General features: G+C 41.9%; 1 protein-coding gene across 3 annotated transcripts in view; it reads left to right on the top strand.

The window, feature by feature from the left end:
- TRA2B (transformer 2 beta homolog) overlaps window positions 1–20,050 on the top strand; it is a 35,280-nt gene extending 15,230 nt beyond the window's left edge. For 2 of the 3 annotated variants that reach the window (XM_073360305.2, XM_073360306.2), the window contains exons 4-11: window positions 2,750–2,796; window positions 4,630–4,792; window positions 6,224–6,412; window positions 9,844–9,959; window positions 11,312–11,395; window positions 13,656–13,721; window positions 14,992–15,065; window positions 16,174–20,050. In XM_073360305.2, the coding sequence (XP_073216406.1) occupies window positions 4,760–4,792; window positions 6,224–6,412; window positions 9,844–9,959; window positions 11,312–11,395; window positions 13,656–13,721; window positions 14,992–15,065; window positions 16,174–16,184 (573 nt within the window). In that variant the 5' untranslated portion in view covers window positions 2,750–2,796; window positions 4,630–4,759 and the 3' untranslated portion in view covers window positions 16,185–20,050. The remainder of the gene's footprint in view (window positions 1–2,749; window positions 2,797–4,629; window positions 4,793–6,223; window positions 6,413–9,843; window positions 9,960–11,311; window positions 11,396–13,655; window positions 13,722–14,991; window positions 15,066–16,173) is intronic. The other variant, XM_073360304.2, reaches the window with a different exon arrangement.
- The last annotated feature ends 6,066 nt before the right edge of the window (window positions 20,051–26,116 follow it).

Genomic DNA, 26,116 nt, shown 5'->3' with positions numbered 1-26,116 from the left:
GAATTAGTCCAAAGGAAGAAAATACTCTTTCCACTCCAGTGGAAGAAGCTACCGCTCTTAAGTGAGATTATCACTGAATCCAAGTGGTTAAGTGACTTCCTACCAGTTCACTGGTGTGACTTTCTTTAAAACATAATCATCAAACATATATTTCTTAAATGGTTCACCCTTAGCTCTGACGTTTATTAAAGTTGGCATTATGGAGGGATGATTGGTGGATGTCCATGTCGGCTCCTTGTCCATGTTAACTCCTCTTCTTCAGCAGTTAAGGTTTGACCCTGGTACTAAGTATTGAGAATATCTGCAAGAAAATAAGCTGAAGATAGTGCTTGTCCCATTCGTTTTTTTAATGCTCGTAATTTAACTCTGTCATTGCATTATTTCTCTTTTTAAGATCTCACTTAGTTCCTTCCAAATTTCAACAGCATCAGCAATAAAACGGGTATTTCCCTGCATTTTGTTCAAGGCTACAGAAATAGGCTTCAGGGTACTCAGCATGTGTTCAACATTTCTCTTAAGCCCAATGTTGAGAACTTCAGCTATGACAGTGCCAGCTATTTTTTCACGATTTTGGTCATAAACTGTCATCAGATTAGGCCAGTTCTTGATGTAGTGCTCAAATCAGTCCACTGCTGAGTTCCATCGCACGTCTTGTGGGAGAGTTAGCCTGGTTCCTCCCACTTTTTTCAGAGCTGCTGCTGTAAAGTGGTTGATACGGAAGTATTTTGCAATTTCAACAACATTCGCCTTTATTCCTGGAACACTTAAGTCTTTGGCTAGGAAGTGCATCAAATGAGCACTGCAACCATATGTCGTTAGCTTGGGACTCTCTTCACGCTCTCCTAAATTTCTTCTCATCTTGGATATATTTGCAGCAATTGTCTGTGACCAAGCTGCATGCTAGACAATTAAATTTTTTCAGTTTTTTTTAATAGCTTTGACTGCTACTTCTTTTAAGTATTCTGCTGTGTGTGCATTTCCTGATGTATCAATTGTTTCTGTAAGGAAGACAGTCCCTTTTTCTGTTGTCACACAAGCACATACAACAGAATCGTGGACGTTGCTCCACCCATCAAGACTCAGGTTGACAATTTTACCCTCTAGAACTTTTGCACACTGCTCAATTTCTTTTTCATACACATTATCCAGCAATTTGCTTGCAACATCTGCTTTGTTGGGTGGACTGTATCCTGGTCTTAATACTGAACCATGTTAATGAAGTGTGGGTTCTCAATCCTATGCAACAAACTGTCCTTTCCATAAACAAACCGGGCAATGTTTTCATCAATTACCACTTTTTGTAATCTGCTGGTTATTATCACAAACTTATCTATGGTGGTTTCTGGATGACAGAGATTTTTTTTCTTTTTGCCACAGGTGATATACTGTGGTTATGTGACATACATGATGTGACTGAAACACTATCATTGGCAGATAATTCTGAAACTGTAGAAAATGATGGTGATCTTGAAGGTGGATAGTCTTCAGAATCCTGTATGTTGAGGATGGATTCTCCTAAACAAAATAAGTCAATGCAGTTATTTAATTACCACCATACTGCTCATTTAGTATTACTCATTGCATTCACTGACACTCAGTACTACTTTAAAGGTGAAATTGTAAAAGGAAGATCTACTTATTTTAGCTATTTTTTTTATCACAACTGCATCTACAATGATAGTACCATAGAATAACAACTATATTTTTTGATCAAACATGAGAATTCAAGACTGGTCCAGAAGGAAGATAGGCAGTGCTTAAGAAAGAAATATGAAATAAAAAAGTTCACCAACCTGAAGATCCTGCGTGTTCAGCCATGTTCCTTTCATCATCTTCAACGCAGCTTCCTCCTGAGAAGGAACACTTCTCGTGATGTTTCATTCGGGCAACAAGGCCTTGCATTTCTTTGTTGCACTTTGCATTTTGCACGCATGCCCGTCTTACCCACAGATAGAGGAACTTCATTAAAATATTCCCAAACTGGGTCTCTCTTATGGCCTGTAACCATTATAAGTTTTCCCTTCTAGTGAGAATGGTATGGTAGATCTCAAATCAATGAAGGCTACACTGAGAGAGACCTCAAGACTTCTGGAATATGCTGCTCAAACAGTTTCACTGTGGTTTCTGTTGCCTGTCCTTCCCTTCTCACATTTATCTCCAGACCATTTTTCCTTGTCTAGATCTATTCTGCCTCCAACAATCTTCTATTCATTGAACTTTTTGAAACTTTGCACTTTTAGAGAGAGATAAGGGATTGACTCTATGTACACAAATTTGCCAAGGGACAATAGGGTTGAGGTTTTCTCACCTCTGTATATTTTAAAACATTTTTGCTGTTAACAAGCATGTTACCCCTGGACACACAAATCCACAGTTTGAGAACTGTAAAACTAAGCATTTCTGATGGTATCTTCTAGACTGAGCACTGAGTCCCATTGGGTAGATAGAAAGATTAACCTAAATCTATACAGAAGCCCCTGGAACCCCATAAAATTGGGTCCATAATCCATGAACTATTGGAACTCCTTTACAAACCTTTTCTTAAACATTACATGAATATATACTCATACTATAGAATTAGAATTTATAATCCCTATTTCATGATGAGATTTCATTATAGCTCAGATATCTTTAGGTAGGTTTTTCCTCAAAAAGCGTTTTATCAAAAAATCCAATTTTAAATAAAAAAAATAGATTTGATTTTTTTAATTTTAAATAAACATTGATTTTTATCAACCCTTTTTGACAGATGCCAGGAAGATTGACTTGGCATTCTCCATGTCACCAGTGATTAAGGTATTTTGATATCAATTGCAGGTTTGGGGTCAGGTATTTCCTTTTCTTGACCCATCTTCTCAGTGCTCATTAAGACTGTAACTGATGGGTCACTCTGTTCCAGGGCATGCCCTCCATGCTTTCTGGATACCATCAGATTAGTCAGAACTGTGACATCGGGCATTATCAACTGAGCTTAGATCAAGTTATCTTGCTTGGTGGTTTAGTCACAAGCCAAAGTAGGAAACCTTCCTTTTCTTAATGGCAAGCTTAGAATAGAAAGAAAACTCAAAAGAAGGACTACATCTGCAGCACCATCTAAGGGGTTGGTACAACTTGAACAAAGTTAGCTTCCCCTTCTTCCCCGTCCCTCCCCACCCCTTGTCTCTTAGATTCTAGAAGTAATACCCTTCATCTATCTCCATTACCCCTTCCACAGAAGTCTCTGCAGCTGAAGAGTATAAAGTCACTTGAAACATAGGTGAAGTTTGGCGCATTTTCTTCAACATCGATCCAGTTTCAAATTTGACAGGTTGCCCAGAAGTCTAGACCCATTTTGCATTTCCTTTAGTCCCTTCTTGTCCTCTGTCCTTTTGGAGATTGAGTCATAAAAGGGAATATGCAGAGACTAGTTGACCATCAACTTGTATTCTTCAAGGGCTTTTCTCAACTACAAATTTTTTTAACATCGCTGTTGAGGGGTCAAGTAAGGTAATATGCTGACCACTGTTAGTCACTGTAGACATGGACAGGTTGTGGTCAGCACTATATTAAGCTAATTCCCCACTTAGTTAACTTCTGACATAAAGCTCAAGGAATGTTACCTGGCTTCATTACCCAAATTCCCTTCTTAACAGCTCTACTGTTTTAAGAGCTCTAAAAGGTTTAATGGAAGGAATTAAAGCAAATTGGGATTGCACAGCTTCTTATGATCTCTGAATATTCAATGCTGAAAGAGGGCATTTTCACTGTCCCAGCAAGTACTGCTTTTCTAGAAAGGTTCCAGAAGCTCAGTTGCACAGGGGGTCCCTACCACAAGTGTGACTGTACAATGGCAACACTCAAAACTATAGTTAGTGGTGAGTTTTAATAGCTAGAGTAACTGGATGTTCTCATACTCAATATAAATGTCTAATCTTTTTCAAATCACACTTAGCGGTTCATCTTAATGCCTTTTGGGCAAGTGCTGTATGTTTTTTTATATTAAGATTATTTCCTCACAGTTCTTAAAGTAATTGTTTTTCAGCTTCATTAGGTATCCTCTTTTATTGAGGATAAATAGGAGTATCTGGTTTATCTTTCAATGTTTTATAAACCTCTGTCATGTCCCCTCTTGAAATGAACAATGGTCATCTCAGTCTCACCTCATTTAAAAAAAAAAAAAAGAAAGAAAGAAAACTGTGCTTGCAGTCATATTTGTGTCTCATATCTCTGGTCCCCTTCTTTGTAGTATCTTTGTCTAAGAAGGTGCCATTTTTCCCCTCTTTTTGTGTAAACATTGATTCATCTTTTGCAATTAGATTATGCATAAACTGCTTCAAATCAACAATTATGAATGATTGGAAATCGCTTGGAGTTGAAATGGAGTTTAGAATTCTATTTTTGCAATTATATGGGGGCCCACTATAGTGATGAATACTCTAAAGGAATCTAATCTAACTGTAAAGATTGAATTGAGAAACTTGAACTGGTGATGAAATAAGTACTTGTATTGCCCTACAAGATGTAGTACAACATGATTTTTAAGTTAAAAATTACCTATAAATAGAAAATGGAGTATTTGATTTCCTCATGTTAATGTGTAGTTGCAACATGGTAACCCCTCAGAAGTAACTTAGTTCTTTCTCTGCACAGATCTAGATCAAGGAGGAGTTCTCGTAGACACTATACAAGATCACGCTCTCGTTCCCGCTCTCACAGGAGGTCCAGGAGCCGGTCTTACAGTCGGGATTATCGACGACGACACAGTCACAGCCATTCCCCTATGTCTACTCGTAGGCGTCATGTTGGAAACAGGGTAAAACTGTTAACGCATTGGGATTGTTAAATTTAGCTCTTTGTGGGTTTATTGCAATTTTCAATCTGCTTGTCTTCCCCCTTGACTAAGGAATCTATAAAAGCAATCTGCTTCCATCTCTTCTCAGATTTGGAAAATAAATTTATCTTCATGTTGTACTATATTAATAAAAATTCACAGCAAAACATGACATTTGTTTTTAACTATATTACCACATTTTAAATGTTAATGATTTTTTGAATAATTTGTGAAAGAAGTTTGTGATCTCAGGTATTTGTAAGGTTTTTTTTGTTTGTTTGTTTTGTATGTTTACTATGAGTGGGTAACTCATACTTCAGTACATTAATATTTGCATCTTCAGATATTCCTTATTTGATCACATTTGAGCTTGTAATTTTTGAAGTTTCACAGTGCTTACAGTAACTTAAGGTGCCTGTTCACTGAAAGTTGTATGTTAATGTAGACATTTTTCTAAACAAGTGTTGACTAACTATAATCACAGTCAATTAAATTGAGATGGTGGTTCTCTTAAACAGGTCTGATTGACCATTACCTTTTTGTGTGTAGGTTTCAAAATTAATAAACTAGATTTGTTGTATAAGTCTCTCTTGAAATACACAGCATTTTGTCATATATTCAGGCACCTTAAAACCTGAAGCTTTAAAAGATTTTAATAGAAAGGGATATAGTCAAAGTTGGTAGGCCCTTTAATTTATCTGTCTTGTTTGCAAAGTCCATGTAATTTTTGTTGCCAAACAACTGCTTTTTTTTATTTTAAAAAAAAGCTACCAAAACAGTCCTGACTCAAGAACATCCCTACAATAACAAATAAGTGTACATACCCACTCGAGATAAAATATTTAGTAAAGAAATAAGCTTCATTTTTTAATTTCCAAAGTTTCCTAATTAGGCGGACACTTGAGGGGGAGATTGGGGAATGAAAACTGCCTTGATGTCTTCATTAAACCAAAACAAATTAGCTTGACTAAAAAGTCATATTCATTCTCAACTGTCTTTTAATCTCTTAGATCTATAAAATGGAGAATAAAATAAATGCCAAACTACTCAAATATAGGAGTGCCCGCAGACCAATATACAGATATTTGTATCCACCAGTCAGCGCCCTATTCTGTGGATAAACTGTTGGGCACTTCCAGACAGTACCCACTTCTGGAAATAAAGTTGTGATGCCACTACAAAGTTTGGCATGGGAATTGTGTGCTCCTCTTGTGGTGAGAAATGCAAAACATGTTTTTGTGAAAGCTAAGTCTGAAGATTTGTTCCTAACACAGATGTCTGTTGTAAGTAAAACTAACTTCTTAGATAGCAGTCAATTTCTTTTCTGTCTTGAAGTCATGCCAAATCAACTCATGTTTGTAAAGTCACTGAATTGCTAAAAGTTTGAAAGGAAACTTTTTTTTATTCTTCTAGGCAAATCCTGACCCAAACTGTTGTCTCGGTGTGTTTGGATTGAGTCTTTACACCACAGAAAGGGACCTGAGAGAAGTGTTCTCCAAGTATGGCCCAATTGCTGATGTTTCCATTGTGTATGACCAGCAATCTCGGCGTTCAAGAGGATTTGCATTTGTGTATTTTGAAAATGTTGATGATGCAAAGGAGGTAAGCTGGAATATAACACTTTGAAAATTTGCAATTCCCAAATGTTAAAAACTTATTCCTGTATAACTAGTACATAGCCCTGTAAAATGAATTTTTTAAACCTTTTTTGAGACTGTAGAAAAGGAATTAAGGTACAGTATTAATATTTAAAACTGCTATAATGAAAATATGCACCTGGACAAGAACAAGAATAGCATTCTTGAAAGTGTTGCATTTGTTTTCTGTAGTTTGTTAACAGTTCTTCAAAATAACTGATGGGATTATGAATGTATTTACTCGAACTGATCAATTGTTTAAAAGACAAATTTCTGAAAGGAATGATTTAGTGATCACTATTTCAAATGCCACAGGTTAAAATATCAGTATGGTCAATTCAGCCCTACGTTGGTGAGAAATAGATAGTCCCACACAGCTGGTTGCGTGTGTTTGACTAAAGCTGCTTTTTCTTTCTGGTTGGTTGGTTGCATTTCACTAGTATTGTTTATTTGTAAATTGCTTTAGGATCCTCTGGGATGAACGAAATACTATTTTAGTATTAAAATCCTCCATTCAGTTGATTTAAATATGTAATTAGGCTTAAAAGTTAACTGGTTTGTAACTCTCTCAATTTGAAGTAGATGAGATATTAAACTCAGACTTCCCCTGGGGTGCATTTGATTTTGGATATAGGTCTTGAAAAACAGGTAAATGTATGATAGTCTTAAAACAATATTTTAAAAGGTTTATATGGTTTTAGTTTTTATATTAGATTAATTTAATCAGATATGTGCCCAAAGCCACAATCATATTAGGTTTAAAATACACGTTGAAGCAAAATTTCAAATGTCAATGATAAATAAAACTGAACACCTTTTCAGAGCACTTGGTGGAGACTAGAACCTGACCATGGCAGTTAGACTATTAATGTTGCCCATCCACAGCTGGAGGTGAAAGTAACTTACACATATCCCAAAAGCCTAACTCTATTCATCATATAAGAGCTGTAAGCCATCTTGGGGAATTATTAGATCCTGTCCATTGTAGGTATCTCAGCACAAAATACAGGGTGCGAGGTATGCTTTAAATAAAAATACTTGTAGATCTCCAGTTGTACCAGAGTTATCCTCCTAAATACAAACTCAATTTAATGAGTTTATGATCTTGCTGAAATCACAATCCAAACAATAAGTAATTGAACTGTATTAAGACTTAGAGGTTGGACCAGAGAAATTACTGCTTATGCAGGCTCAAGTCAGGCTATGAGCATACACGAGGATGATATGAACTGGGATTACAGAATGTGGAGGCCATTGCACCGCTTGATACCTGTCTAGGCAATCAGTGGGTAATTGCCATCATTTATCTTAGAAAAAGAGTCACACACCAAAGAAATGTATTGAGCATGCAAACAACTTCTTGCTAACCCAAATGAACCAGAGGAAGATGAGTGTACTGTTACCCAAGGAAAAGCAGTTGTACCCCCAGCACATTGGTTGAAATGGTCGCAACTGGCAAATGGATCCAGTATGAGCTTTGCTCCAATGAAACGTGCATCAGGAAAATAACCCTTCAGAAGAAAGAAAAGGAGTACTTGTGGCACCTTAGAGTAACATTTATTTAATTTGTTAGTCTCTAAGGTGCCACAAGTACTCCTTTTCTTTTTGCGGATACATACTAACACAGCTGCTACTCTGAAACCTTCAGAAGAAGTGGATGTCACCTATAGAGCCTCCAAACAAGCAGTATGGAAGGCAAGAAACCTAATTTTGGATACGTTGTATGAGTTTCACAATTGTTCTCAGTTTGCCAAAAAGAAAATGTATATGATCTCATGGACAAGAAACAAAAGGAAGATGACAAAGAAAACACGCCAGAAAGGATGCAGGGGTCTTGTATGTAACTGACAACGAAAATTTTGGGGCGGTCTACTTAATGTGGAAAACCCTTTATTGCTTTGCATGACAATGCAGCATATAATTATGAATGTAGATGCCTTGAGGTCTGCCCACAGATCACCTGGAAAAGCAGCAGGTCCAGATGAAGTAATGGTGGAAATGATCAAAGCCTTGAGAGAGGCTAAGATACATTGGCTTACATGAATCCTACACTCTGGGAAGAAAAGATAATTCCATATTGGTACTGATATAGAAACACAAGTGACCTGACCCACTGTGTGAGCATCATAGCTGCATTCTTTGAAATGTGGAGTCCATTTAAGGAAAGAAGCAGTTTGGCTTTAGAAAAGGAAAATGGACAGCAGATAGTGTATTCATTGGCAGACAGTTGGTGATAAAGAAGCTGGAGGGAAATCTCTAGCATGGTTCATTGTTTAGGCTGGGTTTTGTTTTTGTGTTTTTTTTTTTTTTTAGAGAGAGCATCTGGCAAAATACATACATGACTGCTGGTGCCTCTCTAATTCTGTGAGGTACTGGAGGATCTTGTCCAGATGGTGATGGGTTTGTATGAGGGTTCTATGACACAGGTGCCTGTTGCCCTTCAGTGTTTCAAGGGTGAAGGCTGGACTCCACCAGGGATTAGTGCTTAGTTCATTACTATTCATAATTGTGATAGACTTCATAGGTAAGTAAATCCACATGGAAGGTTGTATGAAGATCTATACAAATTAAATTTTGCTAATGGCCTATGGTGAGGAAGATTTGGTCCAGGCAATTGATGCCGGCAATAGGGAACTAACAAACTGTAGAGTCAAAATGAGTAAAGAAAAGCGAAATCATGTGAGTGACTTGCTCAGAACGAAGACAGATGAGTATCAACATTGAGGGCCAGCACCTAAATCAGGTATCATCTGTGTTTAACTTGTGGGGCTGGTTAGTGACAAATAGAGAAATCAGAGAACCATAACCAAGACAGCTGAGCATGGGGGAAGTCTGGTACAAGGTAAGTGGAGTGACTTCTAATAAACGAATGCTCAGATTACATAATGGGCAATGATAGAAAACCATGATAAGACCAGCTCTTCTGTGTGGATCAGAGACATGGGTAACCAAAGAGAGGCACTTGAGAAGACTTGAAGCTATTGAAATGAGATGTTTGAGGGGGAGACCTTGCAGGACCACGTGTGGAATGATGTCATCAGGCGTGAAACCGAGGTTTGCGGTATCTGAGAGAAGCTATAAAAGAAGCTGAGATGGTATCGGCATGTACAAGGATGGATGAAAGGCATTCCATTAGGGAGACGTCTGAGACTAGAGTTTGTGGCCTGAGAACAAGAGGACAACCAAGTAAACAGTGGATAGACTGTAAGGGAGGACGGAGTGGGTATGGAGCAAGCATTGGACTGGCAGGCTTGGAAAAGACAGATCAATGATCCAGCCCCAGCTACCTGAGAAAGGAGAAGTAGTTGATGGAAACTTGGGTTAGCAGTTATTAGGCTGAAGTTAATCTGTTTGCAGTTAAAACTGTCTAAATCATGATTGTTTCACTCCATATAGGCTAAAGAGCGTGCCAATGGAATGGAACTTGATGGGAGAAGAATCCGGGTAGATTTCTCCATAACAAAAAGGCCTCACACCCCCACACCTGGAATCTACATGGGGAGACCAACTTAGTAAGTTATTTCAGACATTGAATAGCACAAGTGGCATAAAGGAAATGCACATTTTGTTCGCCAAGTAGTCTTTGTTTTATTTTGTTAAATGATCTCTGCTCTTGTAGGAGTTCTCCATCCACGTGGTGGTGGTGGTGGTTTTTTGGTACTTTTGTTAAAGTCCCAGACTTTCAAAAGTAAACATGCAACTCTAAGTATATGGGCATAAAATAATAGTGCACCTTGATTTGTATACTTGCACCAAATGTTAACAAAATCATGCCAGTCAACATTGGGGCTACGTATCAAACTACTTTTTTCCCCCTTGACAGTTATCTAAAAATTGAATTTTTAGATAAAACAACCTTTTAAAATGTCAAATGATGGCACTTATTAGCGAAGTAACTGCCACTCTGTTAATGAAAATGACTAACTTGTGTAGTTATTGTTGAAGCAAATTCCATAATTTTTATTTAATTCTTACTTGGGGGTAGCCCTCAAAGGTTGTATGCTTTTTCTAACTGTAAAAAGTCAAGATGCATTTGTGTACAATAATTTATTGACTTGTAACTTTGTGTTTAGATAACCATAAATAGAAATAAAACTACATGAACTTATGTCACTTACTGGTAATAGAACACTTTTAAAAAAACCTAAAGCACCAAAAATGCATCAATTTCAGTACTTTGTATCCACCTTTCTAATGTTCCGTAATTTAGTCAGTTCTTAACTTGCTGTGACTCGTCCAGATCTATCAACATCATTGTTTTCCCTGGGAAGTGGTGCCAGGAAAACCAAGAGGGCATGGGTAGTTGGAGACCAACAGTAGGAGAGGCCATACCCGGAAATGTTAAATGTATAGCTTTAAATCTGAGTTTGCAATCTAAAACGCTTACATTAAAAATTTGGTTTCATACCATCAAAGGCATATGAGAACTAAGATCTCAAGTTGAAAGTCTTGAAGAAAACATTTTTGTCAGCTGACAGCTTTTTTGAAATGTTAGTTTAGTAGCTGTGTAACTGAAACTGTGTTCATACATTTTAAGTCCCTACTGGGTGTTGGACTAGATGGCCTCCTGAGGTCTCTTCCATCCCTAATCTTCTATGATACTGGCCTCACCTAAGGAAAAATCCTTCCAGAGGGGACTTTTTTCCCCGAAAGTTAGGAATAGATGAAAGTTGTCATAGAAAAGAATTCCTCCTGCAATCTTTAAACTTAGTGTTCATGTCAAAAAATTAAATCCAAGTTGAGATTGCAGTTATATTTCCTGACTACCTTATTTGAAGATTCCTACAGTGCTGTAGGACTCAGCTAGGCTTGCCTGTATGCAGTATTTTGTATTTTTGTAACTTTGTTTCACTATTCCATGCAGTGGCAGCTCCCGACGAAGAGATTACTATGACAGAGGGTATGACAGAGGGTATGATGATCGTGAATATTACAGCAGATCTTATAGGTGAGCCACTATTAACAAATAACAAAATATGTGCAGATCACCATGGGCTAGTTTCTCTTGAAACTCGTGCTTTTGGAAGTAAATTATTTGCATTTCTTTAACTTACTAAATTTTATAACTGTACCTTTTGAAATTCATTTGAAGTCACTGTTTTACATCCAAGCTCTGGTTTTGAAATCTTTGGTCTTTACTGCAAATAATTGTTTGGCTGTACATCAGATATAACAGATGGCAATGTGACAGGCAGACAGAATTTCAATTTGAATGAGATCTCTAATTTCAACATAAATAGTCCATAATGCTATACTTACATATATCTGTATAAGTAGTTTAATAGCTTAAGTGTGTTTGCTGTGAATACTTCAGCTTTAAGAGCAAGCGGACATACACGCCTCTTCTGTACACTGGCCCAAAAAGGGAGGGGGGGGGAGGAATCTCCAAGAGACAGCAGTGGTGAAAGTACTAGTATAGACATCTACCACTTGCATTTCCCCATCTGGTGGTCTAGCCATGTTCTAGAGAAACTTAGTCAACACAGCGGTAAAAATAGCAGTGACCACCAGTGCTCAAAAGTTATTGCCACTTTGAGTACAACAGTGGAAGATTATTTTGAAAGTTAAAGTGTAGACAGGGTCATAAATTAAATCTGTCCTTGCACTGGACAGATGTACTATGAAAATGTCACATAGCCTTTCTATAAAACAGAGGGCAATCCTATTTCACGGCTTCATATCTATGCGCTAACTCCTTGGCACCCATAGCTGGATTTTCCTGTTGTAAAGCCTGTTATGGACAACAGTTGCTTCAGGATCCACCAACACAGCGACTAACTCTAGGAAATGAGAAGAGAAACCAAATTAAGGAAGAAAGTGAAAGCTTAGACGTATGCAGGATTGAATTGTAGAGAACGCCGTAGAATGCAGGGGTAGTCTAGGAACTTTGAATTCTATGGCGTAGATTAACAGTTGCCCTCTAGCCTTTCAAGTGGCAGTGCCAATGAGGCTTAATCGCTGTTTTATTTTGCAGAGGATTTAAGCCTGACAAACCTAGCATGGTTGTACTTAAGGTGACTGAAAGCTCATAGTTAACATATGTTGCCATAAATAAATTGTAGAACTGTTTGAAATTTATTTAAAACACGTGAATATAGCCGGTTGGTGGTGGTCTTGATGAAAAATGTCATGTTACATCTGAATCTTCAGATTGGTTGCATGAACAAAGTTGGACCATGCAACAGTCAAGACAAAATTTAAATGTTACGCTAATATCTAGTAGTTCATTTTCTTTGTTTTTTAATGACTTCCTATCATCAGGCCTGAGGCAGATTTTGTGCAGTTACAATAAGATTTTAAATCTGAGGTTGTCTTTTTATTCCTTAGCTGGCTCAAAATATCCCTTCTGAGCAACTGTTTCCCTTAGTCCTTTTTCCTGTCACTCCTTCTAGGACAGGTGTGGGCAAACTTTTTTTGGCCCGAGGGCCACCTTTGGCTTGTGAAACTTTATGGAGGGCCAGGTAGGGAAGGCTGTGCCTCCCCAAACAGCCTGGACCCCGTCCCCTGACTGCCCCCTCAGAACCCCAGACCCATCCAACACCTCTTCTCCTTCCCCGCTCCTGCCTTGCCTCTGCTGCTGCCTTGCCCCTCAGGCTCCCTGTGGCTCCCACAACTCCAGCTTTGTAGGTTGTCTGGGCCCACAAGTTAATTCTTCAAGGTCATGTAATAGGTGTAACATGCAACATATGCAGACTCTGCACAGGATTCTAAAACACCACTCACTGCCTGTCCTTTAGTAGCATAAGAAATGCACAGATCTATACAAAAATAAACTCCATGCTCAGTTTCCTTACCGCTCTAGAGTATTCTTTGAGCTGGGTCCTCTGGGGGTGTCTGATACCAGTCTGTTGCACCTCATGGCTTTAACTTCTGAATGATGGAGCTTCTTCCTTTCCCAAACTGCTGCTACCTGGAGGATAGGAAATTGTAATGTATAATATTGGCAAACTGGACCATGAGACTTCCTCAACTTTCCCAGACACTTCGTGATTTTTGCCAAACCATGCTGGGCATAATACACACATGAACTGTGATGAAACAGGTAGCTTTCACTTACACAATGCAGCACATTTTATTTAGGTATTTTCTTGTCTTTCCTGTGTGATCCAGCTGTAGTTTTATATTAGATATAACACTGTTTTCCTTGTTTTTATACCTTTTGAAAATAATGAAGTGCAAAAAAGGTTATTTTGCTTCTGTCTTCACAGAGGAGGAGGTGGTGGTGGAGGAGGAGGAGGATGGAGAGCTGCCCAAGACAGGGATCAGATTTACAGGTATGCTTGGACAGGATTTAATATCCAAAGAACAGTAGAAATGTTCATGAAACAGCCTGCCTAAAAAATTCAAACAGTTGAGCCCTAATGTACATCCAGAAGCATAAAAAAAAAAGTGTAGTGGTCACTGGTGAACGAATAAAACAAAAGTTCACCAAATTTAAAATTATATAGGTTGATGAGAACATAGGCTGGTGATGGAGCTTGACACTCTGGCACAGATTGTGAATTTTCCATGTGTAATGAATTTTTTCAGTTACTCTTAAACTGTTCTGTGCACCTAGTCCCTGGGGGACAAGAATAAGTTGGGGGGGACAAATGTAGAGAGCCTTGATTGGGGGGGGGGGGTGCTAATTTTTGACCAGCCCAGAGATTGCAGCTGTTGGTGTTAAATTTTTTTCCAATTTAAATATTTGGTGATGAATAGCTAAGATAAGTAGTATTGGTTTGTTACTTATCTTATGGTATGCTGTTTGATTACATTAAGATTAATGTTTCTCAGTCTCTGAATGTTTAATAGTCCAAAAGTTAACATTGGCATGACTCGTGGTTGTTTTTTAAAATATAAAATGAAACCTTTTCTCTGGAAATATTAAGTACCTCAAGCTTGCTTTCTTCATACACTACTAGCTTCTATAGGCATGCAGTCACCAAGCACACAGTGAACCTGTGGAACTCATTTCTAGGGGATGTTGTGAAGGCAAAAAGTATAACTAGGTTCAAAAAATAATTGGGTAAGTTCCAGGAGGATAGATTCATCCTATTAGTCAGGATGGTCAGGGACAAACCCCATGCTGTTTGTGTGCTCCCAGATCCTGGGACTGGACAACAGGGAGTGGATCACTCAGTTGCCCTGATTTGTTCATTCCCTCTAAAGCATCTGGCACTGTTGGAAGACTGGATACTTGGCTAGATGGACCATTGGTGTGACCCCATATGGCCATTATGTTCTAGTACCTTTACTGACTTTTAGGTAGCATCTATTAATACAGTATACAGATGCTCCTGTGTCAGCTTAGCAGTGCATGGTTTTCAGTGAATCAACTGCTAGTTAAGAATGTTGCACAGGCAGCTAGAATGCATGTGTGACAGGATTAACCTTAAATTTCTGGTGACCAGTTTTCATGGCATGTACACTAATCACGAGCAACGGGGTGTTGAAGGAGAATTATAATATGGTATTTCTTGGTATCATTTCCATTTATGTAGATCAGTGTTAATTACTGTGAAACCTGAATTGGCTTAATTATCATGTTAATCCTTTCTACAGGAGAAGATCACCATCCCCATACTACAGCCGAGGAGGTTACAGATCTCGATCCAGATCTCGATCCTATTCACCTCGTAAGTCTTGTTTTAGAATTGGCTGTGACGTTGATTGGATGATGACTTTCATGTAGATAAAAAATTTGAGAATGCGACTACTGGAACTTTAAACTAGATGGTGAGAGTATTAATCATAGAATATCAGGGTTGGAAGGGACCTCAGGAGGTCATCTAGTCCAACTCCCTGCTCAAAGCAGGACCAATCCCCAATTTTTGCCCCAGATCCCTAAATGGCCCCCTCAAAGATTGAACTCACAACCGTGGGTTTAGCAGGCCAATGCTCAAACCATTGAGCTATCCTTCCCTCCTCCTGCCCAAATGCCCCTTGCGGGGGGAAAAAAACTGAGTTCTCAATGCAAGTGACCACCTTTTTAAGGACAAGGCAAATGTCAGTTTTACTCTTGCCTTCTTGCATTACTGTGTCCTTGCCAGGCATAACTTTCCTTTTAAAAATTCATGGGAGACCCAGTTATACCATATTGCCATGTCATGGTTAACGTTTTGGTTATGCCCAAGATCAAATGGTCAATCCTGGAAGAGGCTAACATGTTGTAACTGAGTTTCCCAACATGGTACTTTCTATAGGACAGAGAACACTTTTTAAATTAATCTGAGATTAAAGTCCGAGTAATGGCTTTTGTATTAGTATATTTCATATCAAAAAGTTGCTAAAATAAGGGCTTCTGTCTGGAGTATCTCACTATCAGTGCACATTCTGTTGAGGTATTCATATGGGGAGGTTCTGTTTAAAATAGAATGCCATTGCATTATTTTTACTTGTTCTTAAGGAATACATTAGTAATGTTCCCACATTCTTTGCTAATAAACATGGAAACATCCTTCTGCCGTACATAGTAATCTGCATTGTCCCTGTCCTTTCTCAGTACCTTGAAACACCAATCCTCCATATGTCAAGTATCTGAGGGCTTGTTTACACAGGGAAGTTCAGTGCTATAGTTAATGCTGGTAAATTTCCCTATGCAGACAAGCCCTTAGCTCTTGAATTTCTGTTACCTACTTGAACAAGGTGATCAAGATGTTGAAAGGTTTTGATTGATATTGTTAAAGATTTAGCCTATTAGTAATAACATACATTAATTCGTTTTGTATACTTTTTCTCTTACAGGTCGCTATTAAAACATGAAGTTTAAATGAATTTCTAACTACAGCCCTTGAGCTGGGATCGCAGATATGTGGACAATATTTTTATTGTCTATTCTGTTTAAAAAGTGAGCAGTGCCTAGTGAATAGGTGACTTTTACACCTTTTATGAAGACTACTTTTTGGTGAAGTTAAAATGCTGTTTCATTCTGCATATCTGTGTAGTTCGGTGCTTTGTTCAAAGTTGTGTTTTTGAGAGGAGTATGTTTTGCATGTATTTTTTTAGTCAGAATTTTGACTGCTGAAAGGTTTCTATTATACAAAACTGTTCATTTAAAGTTTTTTCTACTGATTCCAGGGTATTCTGAAGATCAAAACCTGTGTAAAATGCTTTCAAATGGTAAATAATAAACAGTTTGATTTTTACTTCCCAAATCTTATGCATAGCCAAAGTAATCTGTTCCTCCAACTCTCAAATTCAGTAGCTAATTAAGAGAAAAGACAGTCATCACTCTTCTCCACAGCCTTCCAGAATATGCATAGTATGAAGCCCATTAATAAAATGTCAAGATTATACTGTTTTTATCTGGACAAAAGTTACTCTACAAAATCGCTGCTTTGTGGCTTGTAAATAGATGCTCATCTAAAGGTCTGACTAGTTAGACGTTTAATGTGTAACTTGTACAGTAGCAGGAGGGATGGGTAAGTTGAATAGTATTATATACTTGGAGAAGGCTTTTTTATAAATTACTGTTGTATGGTAATATTTGAGCTTTCGGTTGTCTGTCATGGGGTGACATAATACATTCTACACCTCCTAACGTTCTGTCTGAAGGCTTGTAAATGAGATCATATGCTTTATTAGGACTGGGCAGGGAATGGATTTCACTGGAGTAGACAACACTTACACAACTAACGAACATAGAAAGTCCGAGACTCTCACCTGTAAGGTTTTCACTAACCGAAGGTAACCAACTAAACTGTTTTGATGCTTTAAAATGGAATTATTCCTTGAGAATGTAGCTTTTGTAATACGCAAATCCCTGAAGTAAGCTTTTAAATCTCTGAAGTATTGGAGACCATGAATGTACAGAACTAGCCTACTAGCTCCCTACTTTTTCATACTACAAAGTAGCTTTCCTACGACTCTTCTGTTTACTAAAGTTTTTGTTTGTTTTTGCTACACTGCTTGCCATCAGTGGATTTCTCACCCATTCACAAGTAGAAAGAGCAGCATATGGCCTATATAGGAGGTGGGGAACTTAAAGGATCAACAATACCAGGAAGGAAAAGAAAAATGTGGGGATAGGGAGGTAAAACGAGAATGAAAATGGAGAGGAGGTGGCAACTATACTAAGTGACTTTCTTAGCTTTATCCTGAGAAAGTTCCTGTAGGAGTAATCAGCACAAAGTATGACCACAATCTCACTCCTTTTGGGTTAAATTGCAAAGTTTTATTCCAAACTTGCTTTTGTAGATTTTTAAGGCCGGAAGGGATCTCCTACTTAACATAGGCTAAAGAATTTCACCCAGTAATTCCTGCATCAGACCCTTATCTTGTGATTGAATTAGGGCAGTGTTTTTAGAAACAGACACCCAATCTTGATTTAAAGACGTCAAGTGATGGAGAATCCAACAGTGTTCCAGTGATTCATTACCCTCACTTGAATTTTGCTATGTGTTTGATAGCGTAAAGAGCCCTCTACTTTCAGAGATCTCACTATATAGGTACTTAGACCATGATCAAATCACCACTTGATCTGCACTATGTGTGGATACCAGAACTGGAAACTGCATTCTTACTAATGCCATCTACAAAGGTAATGCCACAACCTTACTCCTATTCAAATGTTCCCCTGTTTATACCTCCAAAGGTCACATTAATACTCTAAGCCACCACATTAGGAGCTTAAGATCAGCTGGTTAACCATGATTTACCTCCTTTTTGGAGTCACTGCTTCCAGGTTTCAGTCCCCTGTTCTGTAAGTGTACATTTTGTTCCTAGATGTGATCTTGCAATTGGTCACACATACATGTTCAAGTGAGCCCAGCTTACCAAGTAATCCAGGGGGTTGTATAGATCTGACCTTCCCCGTTATAATTTACCATTCCACCATCGTTGAAAGTTGGTTGGTTTGTTTTTAACCAGAAAGGTAATGATTTTGTCTTTTGAGATCATCATTTTTAAAGATATTGAATACCACTGAGCTAAGAACAGATCCCTCTCGGACTCCGCTAGAAACACCTCTATTGGGAGATCTTCCATTTACGAATGTCATTTGATCTGTTTTCCTACAAAGCAACTAATAACATCACCATTTGCATAGAGCAAAAAAACTTAAGTATTGCACTTTTTCCTCAAAGTAGGGGGAAATGGAGAAGAAACAATGTATTGATGCAGGCCGTATGGTATTTTTATTCTGTAGTGTGTACAGATACCAGAGATGTTTGTATGTAAGAAGCTAAATTGAACAGAATAGTAAGGTGAGAGGGAGAGGCAGCCATGGATCTCTTAAAGGGGACTTCAGAGATTTGGATACTCAAGAAACATTAATACATATGGTATTATGGTATGCTGCTGTCCCATGCTAACTTACACTGTACATTGTTAGATGCACCAGACCCTGCTACAAGTCAGTGGCAGAGTTGGCAATAGAATGCAGGCCTCCTAATGCTATGTCCTATCCTGCATTTGTACTTGAAAGGGTGTTCCAATCACCATGCTTAAAACAAGAAGGCCTTTGCCTTGCATCTAGCCCCAAAAAGTTAAATCCTGGTACAGCTTTGTAAAGGCCAAGTACTTGGTCTGGTTTGGTCCTGTCTAGGCACACACAACTAGTCCATTTAAAGCAAAAATTGGGAGGGTACCTGGCAGTGACAGAGGGCCTATTTAGAAATAGGCATGTCTGAAATGTGAGGAAATGGATGCGATCGGATGATTAAAGCTAGTAGGAATTCGGGGGCGTGGTGGCTTTTTTGCCATTGGAAGATTGCTGTTTGTCAAAATGGAAACTGGGAATGTACTGTGTTCAAAACTTTCATTAGAAGGTTTCTCAGGTCCATGATTGAATTTCTCCAGACTCTCTCTCTCTCCTCTACCTGGGATGTGAACATAGATTTTTCCCATCCCAGCTTAGTCCCCTAGCCACCAAACTGTTGGTTATACTGAAGGTGGGGTCTCTGTCTCATGTTTTCTATTGGAAAAACTTTAAAAGGTCTGTTTTTGGACATTTTCCCCATTCCGAATTGGAACAAATGCATTAAAAATATTAGCAGGCTCCTGTAGGCTGCCATGCACTGCCAGGAGAAAATAAGTGTATGAAGGTGCAGAATGGCTTGAATGATTTGAACAACAGCTGTTGGCTAACTTGTCCCTGCTTTGCACAGAGCTCAGGTAAGTTTTCATGACTAGCCCAACCACAGATCCAGATAGTTGGGAAACCCAAACCAGAGGCGTTAGTGTAGAAGTCAAGGAATGATGGTCAAGAAGTGGCCTGGCTAAAGAACAAGGCCCTCCCTGTTTTGGGAGTTCTCTTAAGCTGTGCCTGTGCTACAAGCCAGCGGCTTGATTTCTCCTGCTCGCATGCCTACTTGCGCTAGTGCTCATGCGTGTAAGTAGCAGTGTAGCACAGGTAGCAGCAGCAGCAGAGGCGGAGCTTAGCCAGGCTGAGTATAAACCTACCTGAACCATGTGGGAGCATATTCGGCATGGCTAAGCTGTGGCTCTGCTACTGCAGCTACACTTTGTACTTGGGCAAGTATGTGTATGCAAGCAGGGGAATCGCCCCTGTACGTTGTACATCCTTACTATGTCCCCAAAAGTGCAGTTTGTGGCAGGGGTCGGGAATCAGTGCTGGTTTTGTTCTGATAGGTTTCAGAGTGGCAGCCGTGTTAGTCTGTATTCGCAAAAAGAAAAGGAGTACTTGTGGCACCTTAGAGACTAACCAATTTATTTGAGCATAAGCTTTCGTGAAACTCACGAAAGCTTATGCTCAAATAAATTGGTTAGTCTCTAAGGTGCCACAAGTACTCCTTTTCTTTTTGTTCTGATAGTCGTCTTCATGTAAGGATGGAAGTTCACTGCTACTAACTCCTCTGACGTGACCTGTTGAGAGAACATATTCACCTACTATCCAATCCAGTTGTGATAACACAAACTCCAAACCGTTGACCAAGGCTCATTGAATTCAAACAGTGAACTTCAGTTTCCCATCTGTGTAACAAAGCAACATCTGGAAAGGGTAGAGGTTGAGTGATGTGCCTTTTATCAACCCTATTCCCATATAACTGCCACAATCAGTAGAACACTTGAAATGTGCAGCTAAAACCCCAAGAAAACAGTTACCTAGCAACTCAGCTAAAGTTTATAGTTTGTTTTGGTTGTGTATCCTGCATTGCATCTGGATAGCTGCTTTGGTAATGGAGCCAGGGTTGCACTACAGTTGCCCCTTCCTGCTCAAAAGCCTTTGTGGAGTAAAGAGGCTGAGAGGCAGCCCTTTTTCAGATCTCCGCCTCAGTTATTTGGAAGCTTACATGGAGATTTTGACTGCCACTGCTCTAGTTTACACACCAGAGATCACTTTATATTTGTATTACAGTAGCGAGGAGGACCCCATTGTGTCAGGTGCTGTACAAACTATTTTACTGGCAGCACCAGATTCCCAGCAAGTGTTCATTTCTTCTTTGAGTGCTCGTTCTTCTGGGTGTATTCCACATGTGGATGCGCATGCACCCGTGCAGTAGATCTCCTTATGCTCCCTAGCAAGGCTGTAAGAGGCAGTGTGGGTTGATGCCCCTTCAGTTCTTGTCACCGCATGGCCTGAGTTGGAATCCTGTGTCCTCTCTCCAGCTTTTCAGACATGTATGTAAAACTGTAAGTTATTCTTTTAGCTTAGTACAGTTAGTTTTAGTATATTTAAAGTAGTGGTTTTCTCCAGACTGGGATTCCCTCCTTTCAGTTTGGGACTACGACCAGAGTCCTAGGCTTCAAAAACTGTTGCCTGCCCTAAATCTTCATCAGCAACACACACCAATGCTGCCTCTGCTGTCTGCATGAGACACATTTTCAGTGGAGTGTGGTATGTCACTCGTTTCCACTGAGAACTGATTAAGTCAGTGAGCTTTGCCTTAGGAAACATTTAATGGAGAAGACATCTCTCTGATTTAGGCTAGGAAGACCCCTCTGTACATTGCTCTAACCAAATGAGCAGCAATCTTCTGAGCATGCCGTTTGGAGTGGAGCCTTCAACTTCCTAAGCCCAGACTCTTCCTCCAGGGCAGCGTTTCCCAAACTGTGTTCCGTGGAACACTGGTGTTCCGCAAGAGGTGAATAGGTGTTCCGTGAAAGAATCTAGAATTTAATTTTGACTCTTGCACTTGATTTTTGTACTACTTTATATGTGCTTTCCAGTTAGAAATTGTGTTATTTTAAATTTGTATTTTTGCTTTGTTTAATAAAATATATTTGAGCATAAATAACACAAACGACTACAAAATAATATTATAAGCGTTCCCTAAGAGGCTAAAAAGTGTTCTGTGGCCAAAAAAGTTTGGGAAATGCTGCTCCAGGGCATCCTGTGAGAGCAAGGGCCACTCTTACAGGCATGAGGACAGATCCCTATTGAGGGCTGTCCATAAGAGATGCGTTCCTTCTCCAAGCCTACTGAGGTGGGGTAAGCCCTCATATGCAGACCAAAAGGAATTTGCTCTGCAGGAAATCCCCCAGGCTAGAGGGTAAAGAGCATAAGAAGGATCAACTAGTTCAGTCAGTGAGTCAGATACTGAAGCATAGAAACTCATCTGCTAATCCTGTCCATGAGTGTGGGTGTGGACTCTGCAGTACTGACTCATCTGCCCAAAGACTGCACCACAAACGGGGATGCACTGGTACTGGCAGTACCAATCAATCATCGCCCCCCCCCCCCAAACCAGGGTGCACAGAGACCTACACAACACCTGAGACCTACACATATCGTCCTCCCCTGCCTGCCATCTCCTGTCTTCTCTGGCCCAGCCCTCCTGAGGACCAGGAACCATCTCACTCAGCTGTTAGGCATGATTGCCCTGGTACCAATGGCTTTGCCATTCCAACAGGAGCAATTTTCAGATTTAGATGAAACTTGCAAGCTCGTCCCTCCTCCTTCCCCCTGGAGAGAGCCAAGACTGGACAGGAGATCTATGCACTTAGTCACTACCCTTATGGACACAACCTCCCTAGGGACCAATGATTCTCCATGCCATGGGGGCCCTCTCAAATGGTTGGCCCCTCTTTCTGGCCCTATTGGGGGCTGTGGGATCCATATAGCAGATATGTGGGACCCCCTCCGTGCACTGGTTCCATCGGTGAAGGAGGATGTCATACAGAACTGCAGGTTACAGTTGGCATTTCTTCCTCTTCACCATCCCCACCTGATGACCGTAGGCAGTGGTAGAGGGCTTTCCTTTCACCCTCTCTCCTGGTTCTTATGTAGACAGAAACCAGAAGTGCAGACAATACGATGTTTATTGGGGTTAGTTTCCAAGCAAGAATCCAAAGGCCTTCACACCGGTTGGGCTTATCTCTATATGCCAGTAGTTCCTCAGTGTTCTGTTCCTAGCTCTGATGCCACAGAGCATTTACCCCACGTCCGCCTTTCCCAGCTCTGACATCACAGAGCCTTGCCTGTGTCCCTGTTCTCGTTCCATCCATTTAGCAAGCATGATTCCAATTTCCTTTCTCCCCCTCTCCTTCCTGTTGGACCCCAGTTTATATAGTAATATTCTCAGCTATACCTTAACCAATCCTTCTTCGAGTGATTGTTCATGTGTGTTCTACAATAGGTGTGCATGCTCACCACGTGCATCGGTGCTGGAAGTTTTTCCCCTAGTGGTACCTGTGGGGTGGGAGTGCCCCCCGTGACCCCTAGAATGGTGCCTGCCTGGGCACGGTATAAGGGGAGCTGCACTCTCCCCCCACTCTCAGTTCCTTCTTGCTGCCAGTGAAGGTGCGTCGGAACTGCTCTGCTCCAGCTTTGCTGTAGCTCATACCCAGAACTGTTTGTGCATTTGCTGTTAGTACCTGTAGTTAGCTGTTTAGTCAGTCAGTGAACCTGGGCCAGGGAATGCCCCGCGCCCCAGGGTTTAAGTCGTGCGGTTCTTGTAGGCGTTCTATGTCAAGAAGTGATCCGCACGCAGGCTGTTTGGGAGAAACCCAATCAGCGAAAGGTGCAAGATTTGCAAGTCGTTTAAGCCTTGGCTCAAAAGAGAAAGGGACATTAGGCTCCAGGCCATCCTGATAAAGTCAGCACTGACCCCTACTCTGGCAAGCTGCTCCAAACTGGTACCTGGCACAGCAGCGTCAGTACATGGCAACCCTCCAGTGCCATCGACCAGTTGGCACTGCTCCCCGTCCACGGGGCACGCCAAGAGGGCCAGGAAGACTCCCTCTTCAAAGGGGCACTGAGGGAAGTCTGGACAGAGGCTAGGCCCATGTCGGGCAGTCCTCCATCCCCACCGGGCCCCAGGCCTCCAACTCATGTTGAGCAGAGTAGCCCGGCCCCTTCGGAACAGACCTCTCCGGATGTCTGAGTGTCATCCACACCTGAAGCCCTCCAGGTGGCCCAGGCTGTTATGTCCATACCGGTACCTGGAGCACCGCTGATGTCGGCCCCATGCTCCAGAGGCAAGCTGCTGCTGGGATCTTCGCAGTCGCCTATGGCCCGGCACTGGTCTTGGTCGAGGGAATGTTCCTGATGCCGATCACCACCCAGTGATTGCTCGGGGCAGAGTCCAGGTGGATCGCCCTCGACGCCGACCAGACTGTCTGGCTGGGTTCCATCCGACCGGGACTCTCGGCACCGCTCGTCCTCAAGGAGCAAATATCGATGGGACCGTGGTGGGTGTTGCCAACAGTCCTTGTCTCGGAGAGGGTACCGCAGTCAGTCACGGCACAGTCGTCGATGCCATTCCCGCTCGCACTCCCGCTCCAAGTCTCCGCCAAGACATCACAGCCGCAGACATAGCTTGCCAGCGTCTCGCCGTTGCAGGTCCGCCCGTCGAGGCCATTTGTGGAGCAGCTGTTACTGTCGGTACCGGTCCTCCACGTCAAGATCGTGGTCCCGTGGCCGTCATAGATCCCAGCACCGCTACTCCTCCCGGTCCAGAGACAGCAGCAGATCTTACCCCAGCCTGGTCTCCATTCGTAGACGTCCTTCGATGGGCCAGGCTAGCCAACCCAAACAGCCGGCCCTGCCGGTGCCACAGCAGGTGCAGTGGCACCGAGGGTTGCGGCTGGCCCAATGGTACCAGTGGGCACCGTGGCCTCCCGCGCAGCCCCCAGTGGGAGCTCGCTTGGTGGCTGGAGCTTCGGAAGCACCGTCAGCCTCCCTCTCCAGACCCCCGAAAAAGGAGTCGGTGGGACGTACGTCCTCGGCATCGTGCCCAGAGTCCGACTAGGTGGTGGACCCGCCAGTCCCAGCTGATGCTCAGAGCACCACACCAACCTCCTCGCCCTGCCTGGAGGAGGTGATTGTGGCCCTGCCCTCCTCTGCCCTGCAGGAGGATTTCAGGGCACACCAAGAACTCTTAAAGAGGGTGGCAGCAAGCCTCCAGGCAGAGAAGATGGAGGAGCCCTCAGACTCCCTGTTTAATGTGTTGTCCCCATCGGCACTGGGTAGGGTAGCCATGCCTCTCCATGAAGGGGTGGCTAAGATTTCAAATGCCCTGTGGCAAACACTGGCCTCTTTGGCCCCCATCTCTAAAAGGGCGGAACGCAAGTACTTTTTACCCACTGAAGGGCATGAGTGCTTGTATACCCACCCGGCACCCAACTCCCTGGTGGTCGAGTCGTTCAACCACAGGGAACAGCAGGGTCAGCCAGCCCCAACCCCAAAGAAAAAAAGACTCAGAGACTGGACTCTTTTGGAAGGAATATTTATTAGTCTTCAAGCTTCTAGTTACGAGTGGCAAACCATCAGGCTCTTCTGAGCCGGGACGAATTTAATCTGTGGGGCTCCCTGCCCAAGTTTGAGGATTCCCACCAGGAGTGCAATAGGAAGGAGTTCAAGGCACTAGTGGAGGAAGGGGCAGCGGCCACTAGGGCGTCCCTGCAGGCAGCCTCGGATGCTGCGGACATGGCCGCACGATCAGTGGCCTCCATGGTGTCCATGAGACGGGCGTCATGGGCTGTCGAGCAAGGCACAGTCTTCCATGCAGCATCTCCCGGGAAAGCTCTGTTTGCGGAGAAAACAGACACAAGGCTGCATGGCATGAAAGACTCCCGCACAGCCCTCCAGACTCTGGGCCTCTATGTCCCAGCTCTGGCAAAACCTAAGTTCAAGCCGCAGCAGAATCCCACCCAAGCCACCCTCCCAAAGTATGAGGCCGCTCATAAGAAGAAGCAGGACTATAAGAGATGCCCTCAGAGGCAGTCTCAGCCTGCTCCCCCCTTCCCCGAGCCTGGGTCCTGCAAGGGCAAGCAGGCTGGGAAAAGGTGTTTTTGGTGACACTCAGGGGCACCCTGTCAGTCCTCACCAGAGATCCACCCCCAATAAAGCTACCCTTCTCCAACCGGTTGTGTGCTTTCCTCCTGGAATGGTCGCAGCTAACCTCAGACCGATGGGTCCTCAACACCAACTCCCGGGGTTAAACCCTCCAGTTTACTTCCTCCCCGCCCAACCACCCCCATCCCTCTTGGGGGACCCCTGGTACAAAGCTCTGCTCGAGCAGGAGGTGGGGCAGCTCCTAGGACTAGAAGCAATAGAGGCGGTACCTGAGGAGTTCACGGGCAAGGAGTATTACTCCCGTTATTTCCTTATCCAAGGCCAAACGGGGGCTCAGGCCCATCCTGGACCTGTGAGGGCAAGGTAGTCAGGGTCCTCATGGACAACATGGCCTCGATGTTCTATATCAACAGGCAAGGCGGGGCCCAATCCTCTGCCCTCTGCCACAAAGCCCTCAGGCTGTGGGACTTCTGTATAGCCCACGACATC

This window comes from Lepidochelys kempii, chromosome 9 (assembly GCF_965140285.1).
Source record: "Lepidochelys kempii isolate rLepKem1 chromosome 9, rLepKem1.hap1, whole genome shotgun sequence".
In the NCBI taxonomy this organism is placed as follows: domain Eukaryota; kingdom Metazoa; phylum Chordata; order Testudines; family Cheloniidae; genus Lepidochelys; species Lepidochelys kempii.
This window is presented reverse-complemented; position numbering and strand designations above follow the sequence as displayed.